At 37.1% G+C, this 14062-nt stretch overlaps 2 protein-coding genes across 2 annotated transcripts in view; one reads left to right on the forward strand and one right to left on the reverse strand.

Moving 5' to 3' along the window:
- LOC5569276 (tripartite motif-containing protein 2) overlaps positions 1–2879 on the forward strand; it is a 36822-nt gene extending 33943 nt beyond the window's left edge. Inside the window, exons 10-12 of the mRNA XM_001652759.2 lie at positions 1627–1815; positions 1871–1943; positions 2039–2879. Of these exons, the coding sequence (XP_001652809.2) occupies positions 1627–1815; positions 1871–1943; positions 2039–2512 (736 nt within the window). The 3' untranslated portion in view covers positions 2513–2879. The remainder of the gene's footprint in view (positions 1–1626; positions 1816–1870; positions 1944–2038) is intronic.
- On the reverse strand, positions 2527–13742 carry LOC5569277 (ras-related protein Rab-43). The gene is made up of 4 exons (XM_001652760.2): positions 13239–13742; positions 6304–6388; positions 5986–6242; positions 2527–5917 (listed from the first exon to the last, which is right to left on the reverse strand). Exons 1-4 carry the CDS (start codon positions 13449–13451, stop codon positions 5813–5815), a joined length of 660 nt encoding a protein of 219 aa, XP_001652810.1. The 5' UTR covers positions 13452–13742; the 3' UTR covers positions 2527–5812.
- Between the last annotated feature and the right edge of the window lie 320 nt (positions 13743–14062).

The raw sequence follows: 14062 nt of genomic DNA on the forward strand, positions 1-14062 counted from the left end.
CTCGCGGCAAGAATGGAACTTCATTTTTTTATTTGATTACAGTACCAGCTGACATTTGTTAGTCTCATTGAAAATTTTATTATAAAAAGCAAGATAAAATCATAACCGAACATAACAATCAATATGGGTTTATCCTACGACTGGCGTGAGGTGAGAATTGTCGGTGTCGTATAGCGAGGTGACAATTCTCGACTCGAGTGAAGTGACTCTCCATTTGACTTACACAGCGAGTCACTTCACTCGAGTCGAGAATTGTCACCTCACGCCAGTCGTAGAATAAACCCAAATATCAGTTCGATAAACCGTTAACGAGCGGTTTCCCATGTAGTGTTCCATGCTGTTGCCGTTTCCGTCTATGACGTTCCACGTTCTGCCGGGTACCTTGCTTGGTACATTCCTCGTCGAAACAATCGTTCCGTCGACTCCAATCCACGTACCCGACGTTGCTCTTTGAATACTTTAAATATAAATGAATGAGGTCGTGTATATTTTTAGATTGACTCCCTTCAATTATAAGCGGTATTTTAAACCCCAGAATATTATCATTTTAAAAGATTAAATAAGGTTTAAGTTTTATAATAACTTTACCATTTGTTTAGGAGTCCCGATAAACAATAACATGTAAAAGATGAACATTTTATTTTTGTCAGTTCTTCAGTTCAGTCATGTTTGTTCAAATCGGTCGACAGCATTACGACATTTTCATAGTTACTACTTGCATCATAGAACAAAAATAGCATTTCTGTGTTGTAGATTTTCTACCGCTTGTAGTTTGTTTTTAAGAAAGTCGGATGTGACGTTGGACAAATCCTTTGAAGAAATCAATCCTCGGAAAGGAATCCTTCAATAAAGTATTTAGAATTTGTCATATGTGGATAAGCCAAACCCTTTAAGCCATACCCTTTATATTTTTATAAACAAAAAATTAACTTTACACCTACATTTCACGGGATCTCCGTGCAGTTTCTGAGAACAAAACTATATGAACAACTTCTTTCTTATAATCAACTGTTCGAAGTAGACACAGTAATACCTTTGATGTCATCTTTTTGAGAAGTTTCATGATTTCTACGCTTCGAATAAGGTTTTTTTAATATTCAGCACGCTCCGTTTTTCTACGAGAGTTCTTAACATGAGGCTACATAAAAGCAAACACAAATTTAACCTAAAATATGAAACATTTCACTTTCTTCGCGTGATTAGAAAATTTATGGTATTTCCACTTAGCTGGACCTCAACCACATCGAATTAATTTTACACCTTTTTTTATTTCACTTTAAAATTATTGCAATATCATCAATTTCTAGTCTGTCGTAATGTTCTGAATGACCTCAAAGTTTTATGCATGAGTTTTTTTTTAACGTAAATTCATATATTAACTAAAATAACTTGTATATTTATTTTCACTCACTTGCCCTACGGTACCTGATAGATTTAGACCAAGGTAAATCACATGGGTGATGGAAGAGGGGTCTGAAATGGATTAAAATCAGACCGCGGGGTTCATAGACGGGCTTTGAATCAACTCAAAGATGTTCAAAAATGGTAGTACTTTAAATATTAGAGAACCTTACGAGATATCATATTATACGGAAACACGATTACACTTGAACTTGGCATTTTCAGGGCCTCCGGAGATATCCTGCAACGGATTGTTCATGATGATATGGCATACCCAAACGGAATCACTTTTGACGAGAGCAAACAAGAAATTTTTGTTTCCGACAAATGGAAGCATTGTATTTTTGTATTTTCGTCAGATGGAACCTTTTTGCGTCAACTCTGTGACAAAGGAGATCAAGAAGGTTTACTAAGGTATGTTTGCAACCGTAGATAGCTCTGATATTATAGGTATGTCGATATTTTACAGAGCTCCTGAGGGAATTGCCATAGGACCGAGTGGAGTTCTTTTCATTTGTGATACAGGAAACGATAGAATCCAGGTAATATGATTATCTTAGGTTACCCTAGGGAACAGCACAACGGATTGCTATAACAGATACACCAAGAATTTCTCAATCTATAAATATCATTCCAGTGTGTTAGTCCAACGAACGGCCGAATGCTGTCACAATTCGGACGAATTCCAAAAGACCAACTGTTGAAAGCATCGCAAACTAAAACGCCAACGCGATATGTAGATCTCAAATGTCCTATGGGAGTGGCCGTTCACGACGACAAAGTTTTCGTGCTGGACAGTGGCAACCGAAGAGTCAAAATTTTCAACAAACAAGGCGAGAAAATACTGGAATTCGGGCAAGTAGGATCTGTGATTGGACAGTTCCAGTATCCAGAAGTGATTGCTGTCGACCCGAGTGGATTCATTCTAGTTGGTGATGGCGGGAACGCTAAGGTTCTGATATATAACCCGAATGGAAGCTTCGTTACGGCGCTTGGCTGTCGAGGTGATAAAGCTGGGCGATTCAATTGGGTATCGGGTCTGTTCGTGACCAAGGATCGTGAGATTATCATCAGCGATTATAAAAATCACACCGTGCAAGTTATAGCATAGCGGAGACCAAAATCGATGGAAAAAAAAACTGAGATGTTTATTTTAATTGGTTTTATTTACATTTGAAGCAAAATAAATTAGAAAATGATTGCGTCCAATTCAATAAAAATAATATCAATATAATCACTGTCTCTCGTTAAAAATAATCGATATACATAATCACTGTCATTCAACAAGGATGGTTTCTGTTTCTAAATTTATTATTTTAATTTTGATGTTTACCCTCATTGGCTGTGAGTACATGAAAATTACAAATATTTCTGAGAAACTTATTTCAGTCATCAATTTCAAATGGTTCGCAGCTGTTCCAGAGAATATATTCAGCACTTTTCAAATTTTCCAAGCTTTAGTAATATGGCATAAAATATTATAAAATATGTAAGCAGCAAGGAAATACAAACGCTGCACTATTTTTCAATGGAAGCCGGAAAAAAGTACATTGCATTTAGATGATGCATTTAGTGGATGAGAACCGGAATAAGAACACGAGTGGGACATTTCTAGATTGTGTCCCACTGATTACAGGAACTTTAATAATTTAACTTGGGCCGAACATTAATTCTTGTTATGATGTAGTCAAACGCTCAAAATGTACCAACTTGCCCGCACAAACCAACAGGCAAGATGTAGTATTAATGTGGCACATAATTTTGGATACGAAAATCTTCAGTTGCACTCCCAACATTTCATCATAAGAGGCTAATGTGCAAGTTTGAGTGGAACTCGTCAAGTCTAAGGAGAGGCTCAATAACTCTTCCATTTTTAGAATCTGTGTCGATTTTGATTGTTAAATATTCCAAATGTTCCTCGGGGGATTTAAACTCCCCATTAAAAATTCTTTGGCTATCATTTTATGAATAATCAATTTTTCAAAAATAGAATATGAGCTATTCAATGTCAGATACTATGCACGGCCAGAATAACATCGAAAAAATAAATTCTGATTAAATTAATGAGGTTATATCAAATTGATTCGTTTTTTTGCTACAGACTCTCAGTAAAAGATAATTTGAAAAGCAAATCACCAAACATGAAAATGCCTGAGCCTGAAATATCTTAGGTTTCCGATTTTTTCTTATGTATGCTTACTATCTTTTTGTAACAACACATTAATGAGAGTTTGTTATGAAAAATTAAGCATATTATTGCAAAGATTTTTAAGGAGAAGTAGGGGTCATTGAAATTTGTACACACCGTTGATGTTTGTTACTAATTCATCTCACGATTTCGAATCAAAGAAAATTTGTTGGTTTTGCACTGACACATCTGAAAAAGTATCAGCATACAACTTTATGTATGTTGGCGCGTAAAGTGATACTTTTTCAAGTCAATATAAACTATAAAGAATTAGATTTATCACTTTGAAAGTGCACGCAGCAAAGTCATCATTGATGCCAAAACGAATGACGGGCTACTTTACCTTCATGATGAATGTTAAAAATCATATTTTTTTTATTTGCCTGACACTGTATTACCCATACTTTAGTTCCTCAAACAAATAAGCTACAACTCAAAGAGCATCAGAATATCTCCGAAAACGAAATTGACACATACTTTTAAATAAGAAACGCCAAAAAACAGACATTTTCAATATAATGCAGCCGAGCAAAGTAGGGGAATGTGGGGCAAGATGAGCACCCGGGGCAAGATGGGCACCCCTAGTTTGTGTCGTTCCTACCGATTTTTTTCAATAAATTATTTGGGGTTCTGATGAATATCATTAAATTGATATGATGGCCATAAATTTCAGCTAAAAATCAACAGCACAACATAAATATTGTCAAAAATACATAGAAGTCCAAAAATTTACCTTTTCATATAAGATTTGTTCATTTAAAAGTGATATTTTTATTGCGTAAACAAATTAAGTCATACGTTTTTGGCCGTATAGTTATAGAATAATCTTCTGTAGATGATCAGGAGTAAAACTTTTATCAAATTTAAAAAATATTTCAATTGTTTTGATTATATTAATAAATTTAAACCCATGGGGCAAGATGAGCATCATGTTCAAAATTAAGTAAAAGTGTGAAATTATAGAACCACATTTAGCTGTGGGCTTGACTTACAGTATCTTCTTTGCACAAAACAATTTTTCTAAAAATATATATAAACAAACAACAGATTTAATCGTTTTTTTTAAGTAAAATCTTAGCAATTTAATAAAAGTTATTTGTTTTCTGATAAAAGTTTTAAAAAACTAAGCTAGTTGAAGATAAATATTATCAGATATTAAAGATAATATTTTGGGATATTGCAAGCATTGAAAAATAATAGTTTTTTTTAGTAAATTGCATCTTTTTATAAGGGTGCCCATCTTGCCCCGCAGTTTTTTTGACCGATGATAAAAAAGCTATTTTTAACGTGTTATTTGGAAAACTATTTATCACTTTTTAAAACTTTTAATGGTTGGAGGTCAAAGTAATAATGTGTAAGATAAGGATGGTTACCAATTTTACCAAAATAAGAACGTTTAAGTAGGCTTAAATCACGCTTATCCTTAGGGTGCTCATCTTGCCCCGCCTGACCCTACTGCAGAATAGCATCACACACCTACATTTTTTCATACATTCCACTTTGAATGCGATCTCAACATAAGTGTTTCTGATTTCTGTAACAACAATTTTATGTATAAATTCGTATTTTTTTAAGTGATGCACAACATTACATGTTTAAGCGTTCCATTTGTTGTGCAGAAACAAAATTTTAGAATAATTCAAAGTAGGACACAGGATTTCTTCCTAAGGCGCCATCCACAAATTACGTAACGCTCTAGGTGGAGAGAGAAGTAGGCTCAAGCGTTACGGGTCATACAAAAATTTGAAATTTTTCATAAAAAAAAAGCATTACGGAGGGGGGAGGGTCACAAATTTCCTAGTTTAGCGTTACGTAATAAATGGACGCTGCCTAATTCTTTCTTTGGGGATGAACCTGCCTACGGCAGAAAATCCTTTCAATAAAAAGCAATTCAATTCAAATTTCAATTCCTAATTGTTTCATCATTCATTTGAAAAACTTTTGTTCGTTAAACAACTTGAGTTAAGCAGCAAAATTTTAATATTTGGATTAGTTACCAAAGTTTTACACACTGCTCAATTCTTTTCTGCCATAACGATAGTGCGAGTCATACGTTTTTGTTATTCCATTTATAAAATCTAACACGTCTCTCATAACTATTGTATACTAACTTACATCTTTTGAATTATTTAAAAAATATAATTATACTATATACAGTTACGTCTGATACTAAACTACATCCCAAGCACGGAGAGATTCAACAACTATATATACCACCTTCATTCACGTTTTACTGCATAAACCACAATTACTAACAGAAAGCGACATGCTTTGGCCGAGCGTTATGCCATCAGTTGTATCGTCCGCGCTTATGTTATCATGTCTCCTCTGAAAAAAGAAAGCAAACCAATAGAATTCCCTAACGCACACACCATGCAAATCTTCAATTACGCTACCTTCAACTCTGTGGCAAGAGTCATAAAAGCATCCTCAATATTCCTGTTATCCTTGGCTGACGTTTCCATCACAAACATAATCTCCGGGATGTATTGGCACATGGTTTGTGCTTCTGCAAACTCGACCTCTCGTATGGCGTCAAGATCACACTTATTGCCGATGACGAAAATCATCACATTGGAAGCGGTATATCGGCGTACCTCGTCGATCCATCGTTGCAGGTTCAAAAAGGAGGACCGTTTTGTAATGTCGTACACTGGAATTGTGAATGGTTCCATGAACTTCAAAGATCCAAAACTATCATCGATCATACAAACCTATGATGACACCATTTGCAGATCTGTAATAGCTCTGTGTGATTGTTCTAAAACGTTCCTGTCCGGCGGTGTCCCAGATTTGTAGCTAAAATATTTTATGTAACATGAATGTGCCATCCATAGAATAGAGTTTGTAGGAAGTACATTTTCTGCGAATATTAACCAGTATTTTTTGTGCAATAAAACTTTGTGGATAGGTAAGAATTTTCTAATAGTTATACAAATGCATCTAACTCTACAGAACTTTATATAATCACGATAATAGTGCTTCCATGTGCTTCTATTATTCTCACGATTTAAAGCGGCGCTACAATAATGCACGAACAAGAGGATCATTTTTAATACGAACGAATGTGGGTCAACGGAATAGGGGTCAATGATAACCTGATCCAAAGATCGTTAGCCCAGAGATCTGTGGAGAAGTACACTGATATTATGAGCTGCCTAGTCACGATAAAACTCTGTTTTTTCATGTTACTTCGAATGAACATGATCCATAATAATGAGTGACCCATGATAGTGATGTTTGAGAAATCTAGTGTACAGGACGGACTCCATTATCCGGAGTACCGATTTTCTTCACTTCGGATAATCGAACCATGAAAAAATTCAAATCAAAACATGAAAATAGTTATTTAGGCAACAAGTTGCAAAATGATGATTTTTTCAGCACGAGTTGTACATTTATCCAACGAGGCTCGCCGAGTTGGATAAATACAACGAGTGCTGAAAAAATCGAGTTTTGCAATGAGTTGCCTACAACATTTTTTGCTATTTCAAAAAATGCCATTTCAGCTGGATGAACTCTAAAAGCACAAACAAACATTTCAAGAGAACCCACATGGGCACACATCCATGCGTAGTATCAATTCAGTATTTTTCAATCACGTAGGCTGTGATACGGTAGTAGGGGGGCTGGGGGCAAGAAGGACACCTTAAGATATATAGGTTCAAATCATGGTTGATTAGCACAATTTTTGAAGATTATTCCAGTGTAGGGACAAGCTCACCTCTTGTTCTAAATGATGTTATCGATAGATTTCAAGAATATAAGAAACACATGATGATTTGAGATTTTTGAAAAATTCCCTTCTTATGAGGTTTTTGAACGAGGCACGGGGCAAGAGTGCCACTCGTATGGGGCAAGAAGACCACCAGAGCAAAATGCCACAAATTTTGTATATTATTATTTCCCCGCCTAAACGATAAATTGTAGAGTAGGTAAAGATAAAAACTGAGAGATAAAAGTTGACTTATAGTTAAAAAGTAATTTTACGAAATCAATTTAGTTTTCATCTTATTTGACTGTAACAATAATAGTAAAAATTTTCAGAAACCATTTTGAATGTCCAAGATGGTTTATTTTGATTTTATTTAGTAGGAAACATTGATTTAATGCAATATTAAACAAGCATAGCATAGCATAGCATAGCATAGACTGACTGTACATGTCAATGGTTGCTACTCCGTGATTGATCGGAACTGGTAAGAATTGCACTACGATCCAAATGAATAAGGGATGGGAGTTTCCGCTTACTCTCGAAGTGCAATTTTAGCAGATCTAATATTATTGATCAATAACGGCGCCGGCCAAGTCCTTACAGTCAGTTGGGATGGGGAAGGAGTGTTAGGGTGTAATGATTGTTGCTTCTAGAGACCGAGAATACCTCTGCATCTCCACAATCACCACGGGAAGGGTGTTTATTAGTGAGGGAGGAAAAGATCTGGGAGTCACCTCTGGTCGGTGATGCGATCCATGGACAAGGGGGAAATATACGACTTATATTTAAAGCTAGTTTTGTATTTTTGTCTCGAGAAGTTTTTGGTTTTTGGAAACTTTAAAAAATACGTCAACATCATAGATCGACATCGACATTATAGATTGTCGAACAATTCAAAAGACGTTTTTATTAATGACGAAAACTGAAAATTACATGTATAGATTTAAATTATATGAAACAGGAATAATGCCGACACTTGTAGTGACGAACCATACATAGTTTGTTTGAAAATGACATATGAGTATTACTGTGCATTTTGTCTCGATATGGTAGAAGTTTTAAAAAATACGTCAACATTCACAATGTCGAACAATTCAAAAGATAATTTTCAATAATGTCAAAAAGAGAAAAATATATGTATATTGAAATTGTATAAGAAAATAGCATAATGCCGACGCTTATAGTGACGAACCATACAAAGTTTGTTTTAATATTACATAAAAGTTACGCTTTCAAGAAAAAATGTGTTATCATAAGCATGAAACGAACTCACCAGTTGGTAATCCATTCTCGACTGAACACAAAACTGACACTGACAGCAAAACTTCTTGACGTTCCGAAAACAATCCGTCTTGCTTGGGCCTTCCCAAATACCTACCCAGCAAGATGCTCCAAAACAGGGAAACAAAAAAAAAATTCTCCGGTGACGAAAACGCGCGAAATTGTGAGCAAAATCGATCGGACGATGCATAACCGAACTGTCCTGCTTGGGCTTCACGAAGCACTACCCAGCAAGACGCTCCAAACAGGGAAAAAAATAATCTCCGGCGACGAAAACGCGCGAAATCGTGAGCAAAATCTAACGGACGACGCAAAACCGAACTGTCCTGCTTGGGCCTCACGAAGCACTACCCAGCAAGACGCTCCAAACAGGGAAAAAAATTCTCCGGTGACGAAAACGCGCGAAATCGTGAGCAAAATCTAACGGACGACGCAAAATCGAACTGTCCTGCTTGGGCCTCACGAAGCACTACCCAGCAAGACGCTCCAAAACAGGGAAAAAAATTCTCCGGTGACGAAAACGCGCGAAATCGTGAGCAAAATCTAACGGACGACGCAAAACCGAACTGTCCTGCTTGGGCTTCACGAAGCACTACCCAGCAAGACGCTCCAAAACAGGGAAAAAAATTCTCCGGTGACGAAAACGCGCGAAATCGTGCGCAAAATCGATCGGACGACGCAAAACCGAACTGTCCTGCTTGGGCCTTACGAAGTACTACCAGTCACGAAATAACTTGGGAACGAGTCAATGGATTTACCTGATTCTTTCACAGTTAGATTCTTGAAGTGTTCCGACGTGTTTGTATGTTAAAAAAAACTCTAAATATACACCTTTAATGCAATATTAAAATCAATATGTTTTGTATTTATTGGGAGTCAAACCTTGTTTTCCAGTCTTACATTCTTATAATATTTCGCATATTTTGCGTTGGTGAGTTAAAGACATTTTTTTATTTTTTTGTACTAAACATTTTTAACTGTAATATTTACACAGCCCTCAATTAGTACTCAATTTATACTTATCCTGCGTTAAACATCAAAAAATTGATTTGAACTACGTGAAATTAGAGGTCGCACTTTTGCCCCGGGTGTCCTTCTTGCCCCATGTCCCCCTACCTACCCATGAATGTCACAAGTTTTCACGCTCCCATCGAAATCAGGTAAGACAGCACAAACAGTTGCTGACTACAAATGTTGGACTATTCGATTCCAAATCAGAATCACGTGGTCATTCATGGGGAGAGGGAGCGTCTGGCCAATGATCACGGTCCATACAAATTTTATAAATTTGTGTATGGACAAATGACCACGAGGGGGGAAGGGGTTGACCAGGAATCCCAAAAAACTGATCACGTGGTGAATGGACAGCCCCTGTCGGAATCAGATCGCACAACGGATCAGATGCAATAGAGCGATATTCAAAACTGAAAAGGCAATAGATGGCTCTTTTTCAGTGGTAGTAAACACGAAATCCTGAAGCAAAAAAAGCACCACGGAAGATGAACTAAACACAAAAAGTTATGTATTCACTTTGCACTTGATTTCTAATCACTACTTTTTTGATCCAGTTTCCGAATTGCAAGTAATTTACGTTTTTCATTATTTTCCATACGTTTTGACAGCTCTCCGACTACCATTCTTCCATGCGCTTGTGTTGAAAGTTTGAGAAACTTGAGAATCCAGCGTAGCGCGATCAGTGAGAGGGATACAAACAACAGTGTCGTCGCACGGCGGCCAGTGGAAGAAACTGAATGTTCGAAAGGTTGTTGCCTGTACTTTTTGCCGCTGGCGCCAACTGTTAGCGGTTATGAACGAAATAAACAGTCGTTACCCTATTATGCTAATTCTGCGCGGCATGTGAGGCGAGATGAGTCGAATGAGGAACAATTGTCGACTCGCTCCCATTGGATTAGCTTTAGTCGCCTCACATCACCCGAGGTGAGAAGGACTCGTCTCGACTCACATGCCGCGCAAATAAGCACAAATGGCTTGAAGAGGCTGGGTTGTTCGAATGGTGCCTACCAAAACAGTACTGAAAAGTGCTACTTTTCAGCACCGAAAAGAGTGCTGAAAAGTAGCACTTTTCAGCACTGTTTTTCTCAGTAGGAAAAGTAGGCCGTTATGTTGATCAACTTCTCAATGAAAAGTTGATTTATTTGCAACGGAATTGCAAAAACGTAATTTTCATATCATTTCAGTAGTTTTATTTGTATGATTTGTAGTCAGAAAACCATTTTGACTTGAGTCTGTTTGAATAAGTTTTCGATTTCCCAAATCCCAAAATTACTAGCGCAAGTGGATAGATTATCAAGGTAATTTCTCTATGGGCTTTGCAAGATTTCCGCTAGAGGCCTATTTACTAGAGATGGTAGGGTCTCAGGTTTTCAAACCCGAAACCCGACCCGAACCCGAACCCAGTTGGAGAAGGAGCTGCGTTGAAGGATAGCTGGTTCTCATTACAAATGGTTTTAGATCACTTTTGGAAACGTTGGTTATTGGAGTATCTACCAACGATTACAAGAAGGTCAAAATAGTTCTAAGATGTGCGGCCGATCAAGGTAGGTGAACTTGTGGTGATTGCAGATGAAAAGCTTCGAAATAGTTGGACTTGGGGACGTGTCATTCGAACATATGTAGGACAGGATGGTGTAGTGAGGAAAGCGGATATTCAAACAAATACAGGAGTCCTGCAACGTGCTGTGGCGAAACGCGCACTGTTGGATGTCGGACGATTTAATGACGCAGAAGCAGAACTTCCGTCGTCATGATGTTAGGAAAGGATGTTGCCCACGATACCCCTCGATCCATGCAAATGACCCAACGCCAATTGGCAGTTGGATATATCATAGGCTTGTCAAAGCTTAAAGGAGGATAAATCTACCTATCCTCCTTTAAGCTTTGACAAGCCTATGATATATCCAACTGTTTGTTAAATCAAATACAGAAAGAGATTTATTTATTTTGCTATCACGGTAAATTTGTTATTAAAAAAGTTGAATTCATTTAAAATCAAATGTTTAAATTTATATTTTAGATATAGAAATTCTGCAATTTGAGTTGGATTGATATTCTGTGGCTATTGAACACTATAGAAGACAAATTGGTGATTTCCCTGATTGAAATGGTTTTCTAAGAAATAAATCTATTGCAGCTTCGAGCTCACTCTACCCAAAAAACGAGTTTTGCTACGCGGATTGTCCGAAAAATAATTTGACCACAATCATATTAACCCACCTAATCCTATCATGTGATTTTTGTTACCATGAATGAATTCTGCACATAGTACTTATAAAAAAAATGTAAACTAACAGAGGATAGCTAAAAAGCCTTGCTATTTCATGACCTAATAAAACGCTTTAGCTCAATGTACAGTTAACTCTCCCTTACTCGATATTCCGTATCTCGATATCGAGTTAGAGAACCATAGTAAAAGTTGGTTTTCATGGCTGACTCGATGGTCCCTTGTAACGCAGTTGCACTGCTTTTGTGTTCTGTAACTCGATACCTCCCTAACTCGATGGTCCCTTCAATATCGAGTATGGGAGAGATGACTGTACTTATTATGCCCATAATCCCCTTTATCATGTGACATGCACAAAGATACTCTATGAAGAAGACATTTTCCAACGGGGTTCTTTTTCTGTTCTAAGCCGTTAAAAAGTTGAATCTTTAGCATGGCTTGCTTAAAAGCAGCGAACATTTAAAATAAGTTATATGTATAAACTAAACGACCCAGCCTGTTTAATTATGTTGGAAAGCACTATCAACCAGAACTAGAAAAATTTTATGGTTGAACCGAGTCAGAGGTTGAATTAGGGAGCAGTATATGTGTTAATCGCATGACGTGTAGTGAATGCGTGCTGAACCGTATTCTTTATAACTATATCACCTGCAGATGACTCATAACGGGGTTTTACCCTAAACCTAATATACAAACTCATCCACCAACATAAACCATCCACTCGCACCAAAAGAAACCATATCCACAGAGAATCTGTCTGCAACAGCACATTGCTGTGTACATCCTTGGACTCAACTGATTAAAGCAAAATACAAAAAAAAATAACTGAGAAGGTCAGTGTACCAATTGCGCGGGATGCGGAGGTTTCCTTTTGGTGCTTCGTTAAACGTCTCCGGTTACCTGCTATTTACTTTTACTAAACGTTTAATTTCGGCACAGTTGAAAGCAAAACTTGCGCCTCAAAAACAGAGCGTAAAATAATCGATGAACACGATCACGCGCCTATTCCGCGTTCGACTTACACCTAGTTGCTGCTTATTGAATTGGATCAACAATTTTCCTTTGTGCGTGAAACGCTCGTCACGCGTAGAAGCCAACAGTCAGGGCATGTCTTAAAAAGCCCTTTTTCAACCATGAAAGAGCAATGTTCTGGACAATCCTAACTGTATCTCATTGTTTGCATAAACATTACATTCTATAAAACGATGAACTTATGTCTCAGAGAGGTGCATCTCTGCTATATGCATTAGCATGCTAATTAATTATCGTCCAGCAAGTTAATTGCTGTCCCATGTAGAAAATGTACTGATACGCGATAGACACCTAGTACTATAGGCAACAACAAAAAACACCTTTCTCTAGAATGCTGCATGTGAGAGTGAAATGGAATGATATAGGTACCATATACACACCTTAACTTTTTTCCCATCCACTGTGACTGCTTTCATCGAAAAATCCACTCCGATCGTATTTCCATGGCTTTCGATGAAATTTCCGGATTTGAAGCGCTGCACTATGCATGTTTTGCCAGTTCCACAGTCTCCAATTAGAACGATTTTGAACAGGAAATCGAAACTTTCTTCATTGGTGATGGACATTAGCGTAGTGGGATTGCGAACGGACATCTCTCTCAGGCAGGTGTCATCAAAGTACTATGCCCTAATGTATGCTGACTTCACTGCTCCACGTCTTCCCAGCGTAGATTCACGTAGATCTTCTATAGCGATTGTTCAAAAAGTTTAAAGCCACTCTTAAACTACAATTAGTTAACTTAAAACAAATAGAGAATATCAACCAAATTTGTTCAACTAGTGATCTTCTCTTTAAGTTTGCTTGCACAACATCTGTTGTTTTCTTTCGAAACCAAAGTACTGCCACTAAATGCGCTGACAGTAATCTATCTCGCTGGCTGTATTAATGTGGATATGTTTTGACGTTTCCTTACAAAAAAAATGACTATGAGAGTATCCAGTAAAGTAACCAATACATCTATAAAAAAAACAACGGATGAACACTGTCCCGAGCAAACTGTGATATAAAAACAAGGCAATTCATCGATAAAGTAAATTACTATTAGCTAGGCTCAAATTTGAGAATAAAATTTCCTGACATTCCCTGATCTTCCAGGCGATTTCCAGAAAAAAATCCAGACCATTAAAACAAGATAAATTGCATCGTGCACCTAATAAATTATCGTTGAAAAAAAAAATCCATTTTCAGTAACTGTAAATTCAGA

This window comes from Aedes aegypti, chromosome 2 (assembly GCF_002204515.2).
Source record: "Aedes aegypti strain LVP_AGWG chromosome 2, AaegL5.0 Primary Assembly, whole genome shotgun sequence".
NCBI classification, from domain to species: domain Eukaryota; kingdom Metazoa; phylum Arthropoda; class Insecta; order Diptera; family Culicidae; genus Aedes; species Aedes aegypti.

Bases quoted from the DNA above. Each gene is read 5' to 3' on its own strand.
- LOC5569277 (XM_001652760.2), bottom strand. From the start codon at position 13,451: ATGTCCGTTCGCAATCCCACTACGCTAATGTCCATCACCAATGAAGAA. The intron at 6,389-13,238 runs GTGTGTATATGG...AAAATATTTTAG, and splicing joins TGGATGGGAAAAAAGTTAAG to CTACAAATCTGGGACACCGC. The intron at 6,243-6,303 runs GTTTGTATGATC...TCACAATTCCAG, and splicing joins TGCAAATGGTGTCATCATAG to TGTACGACATTACAAAACGG.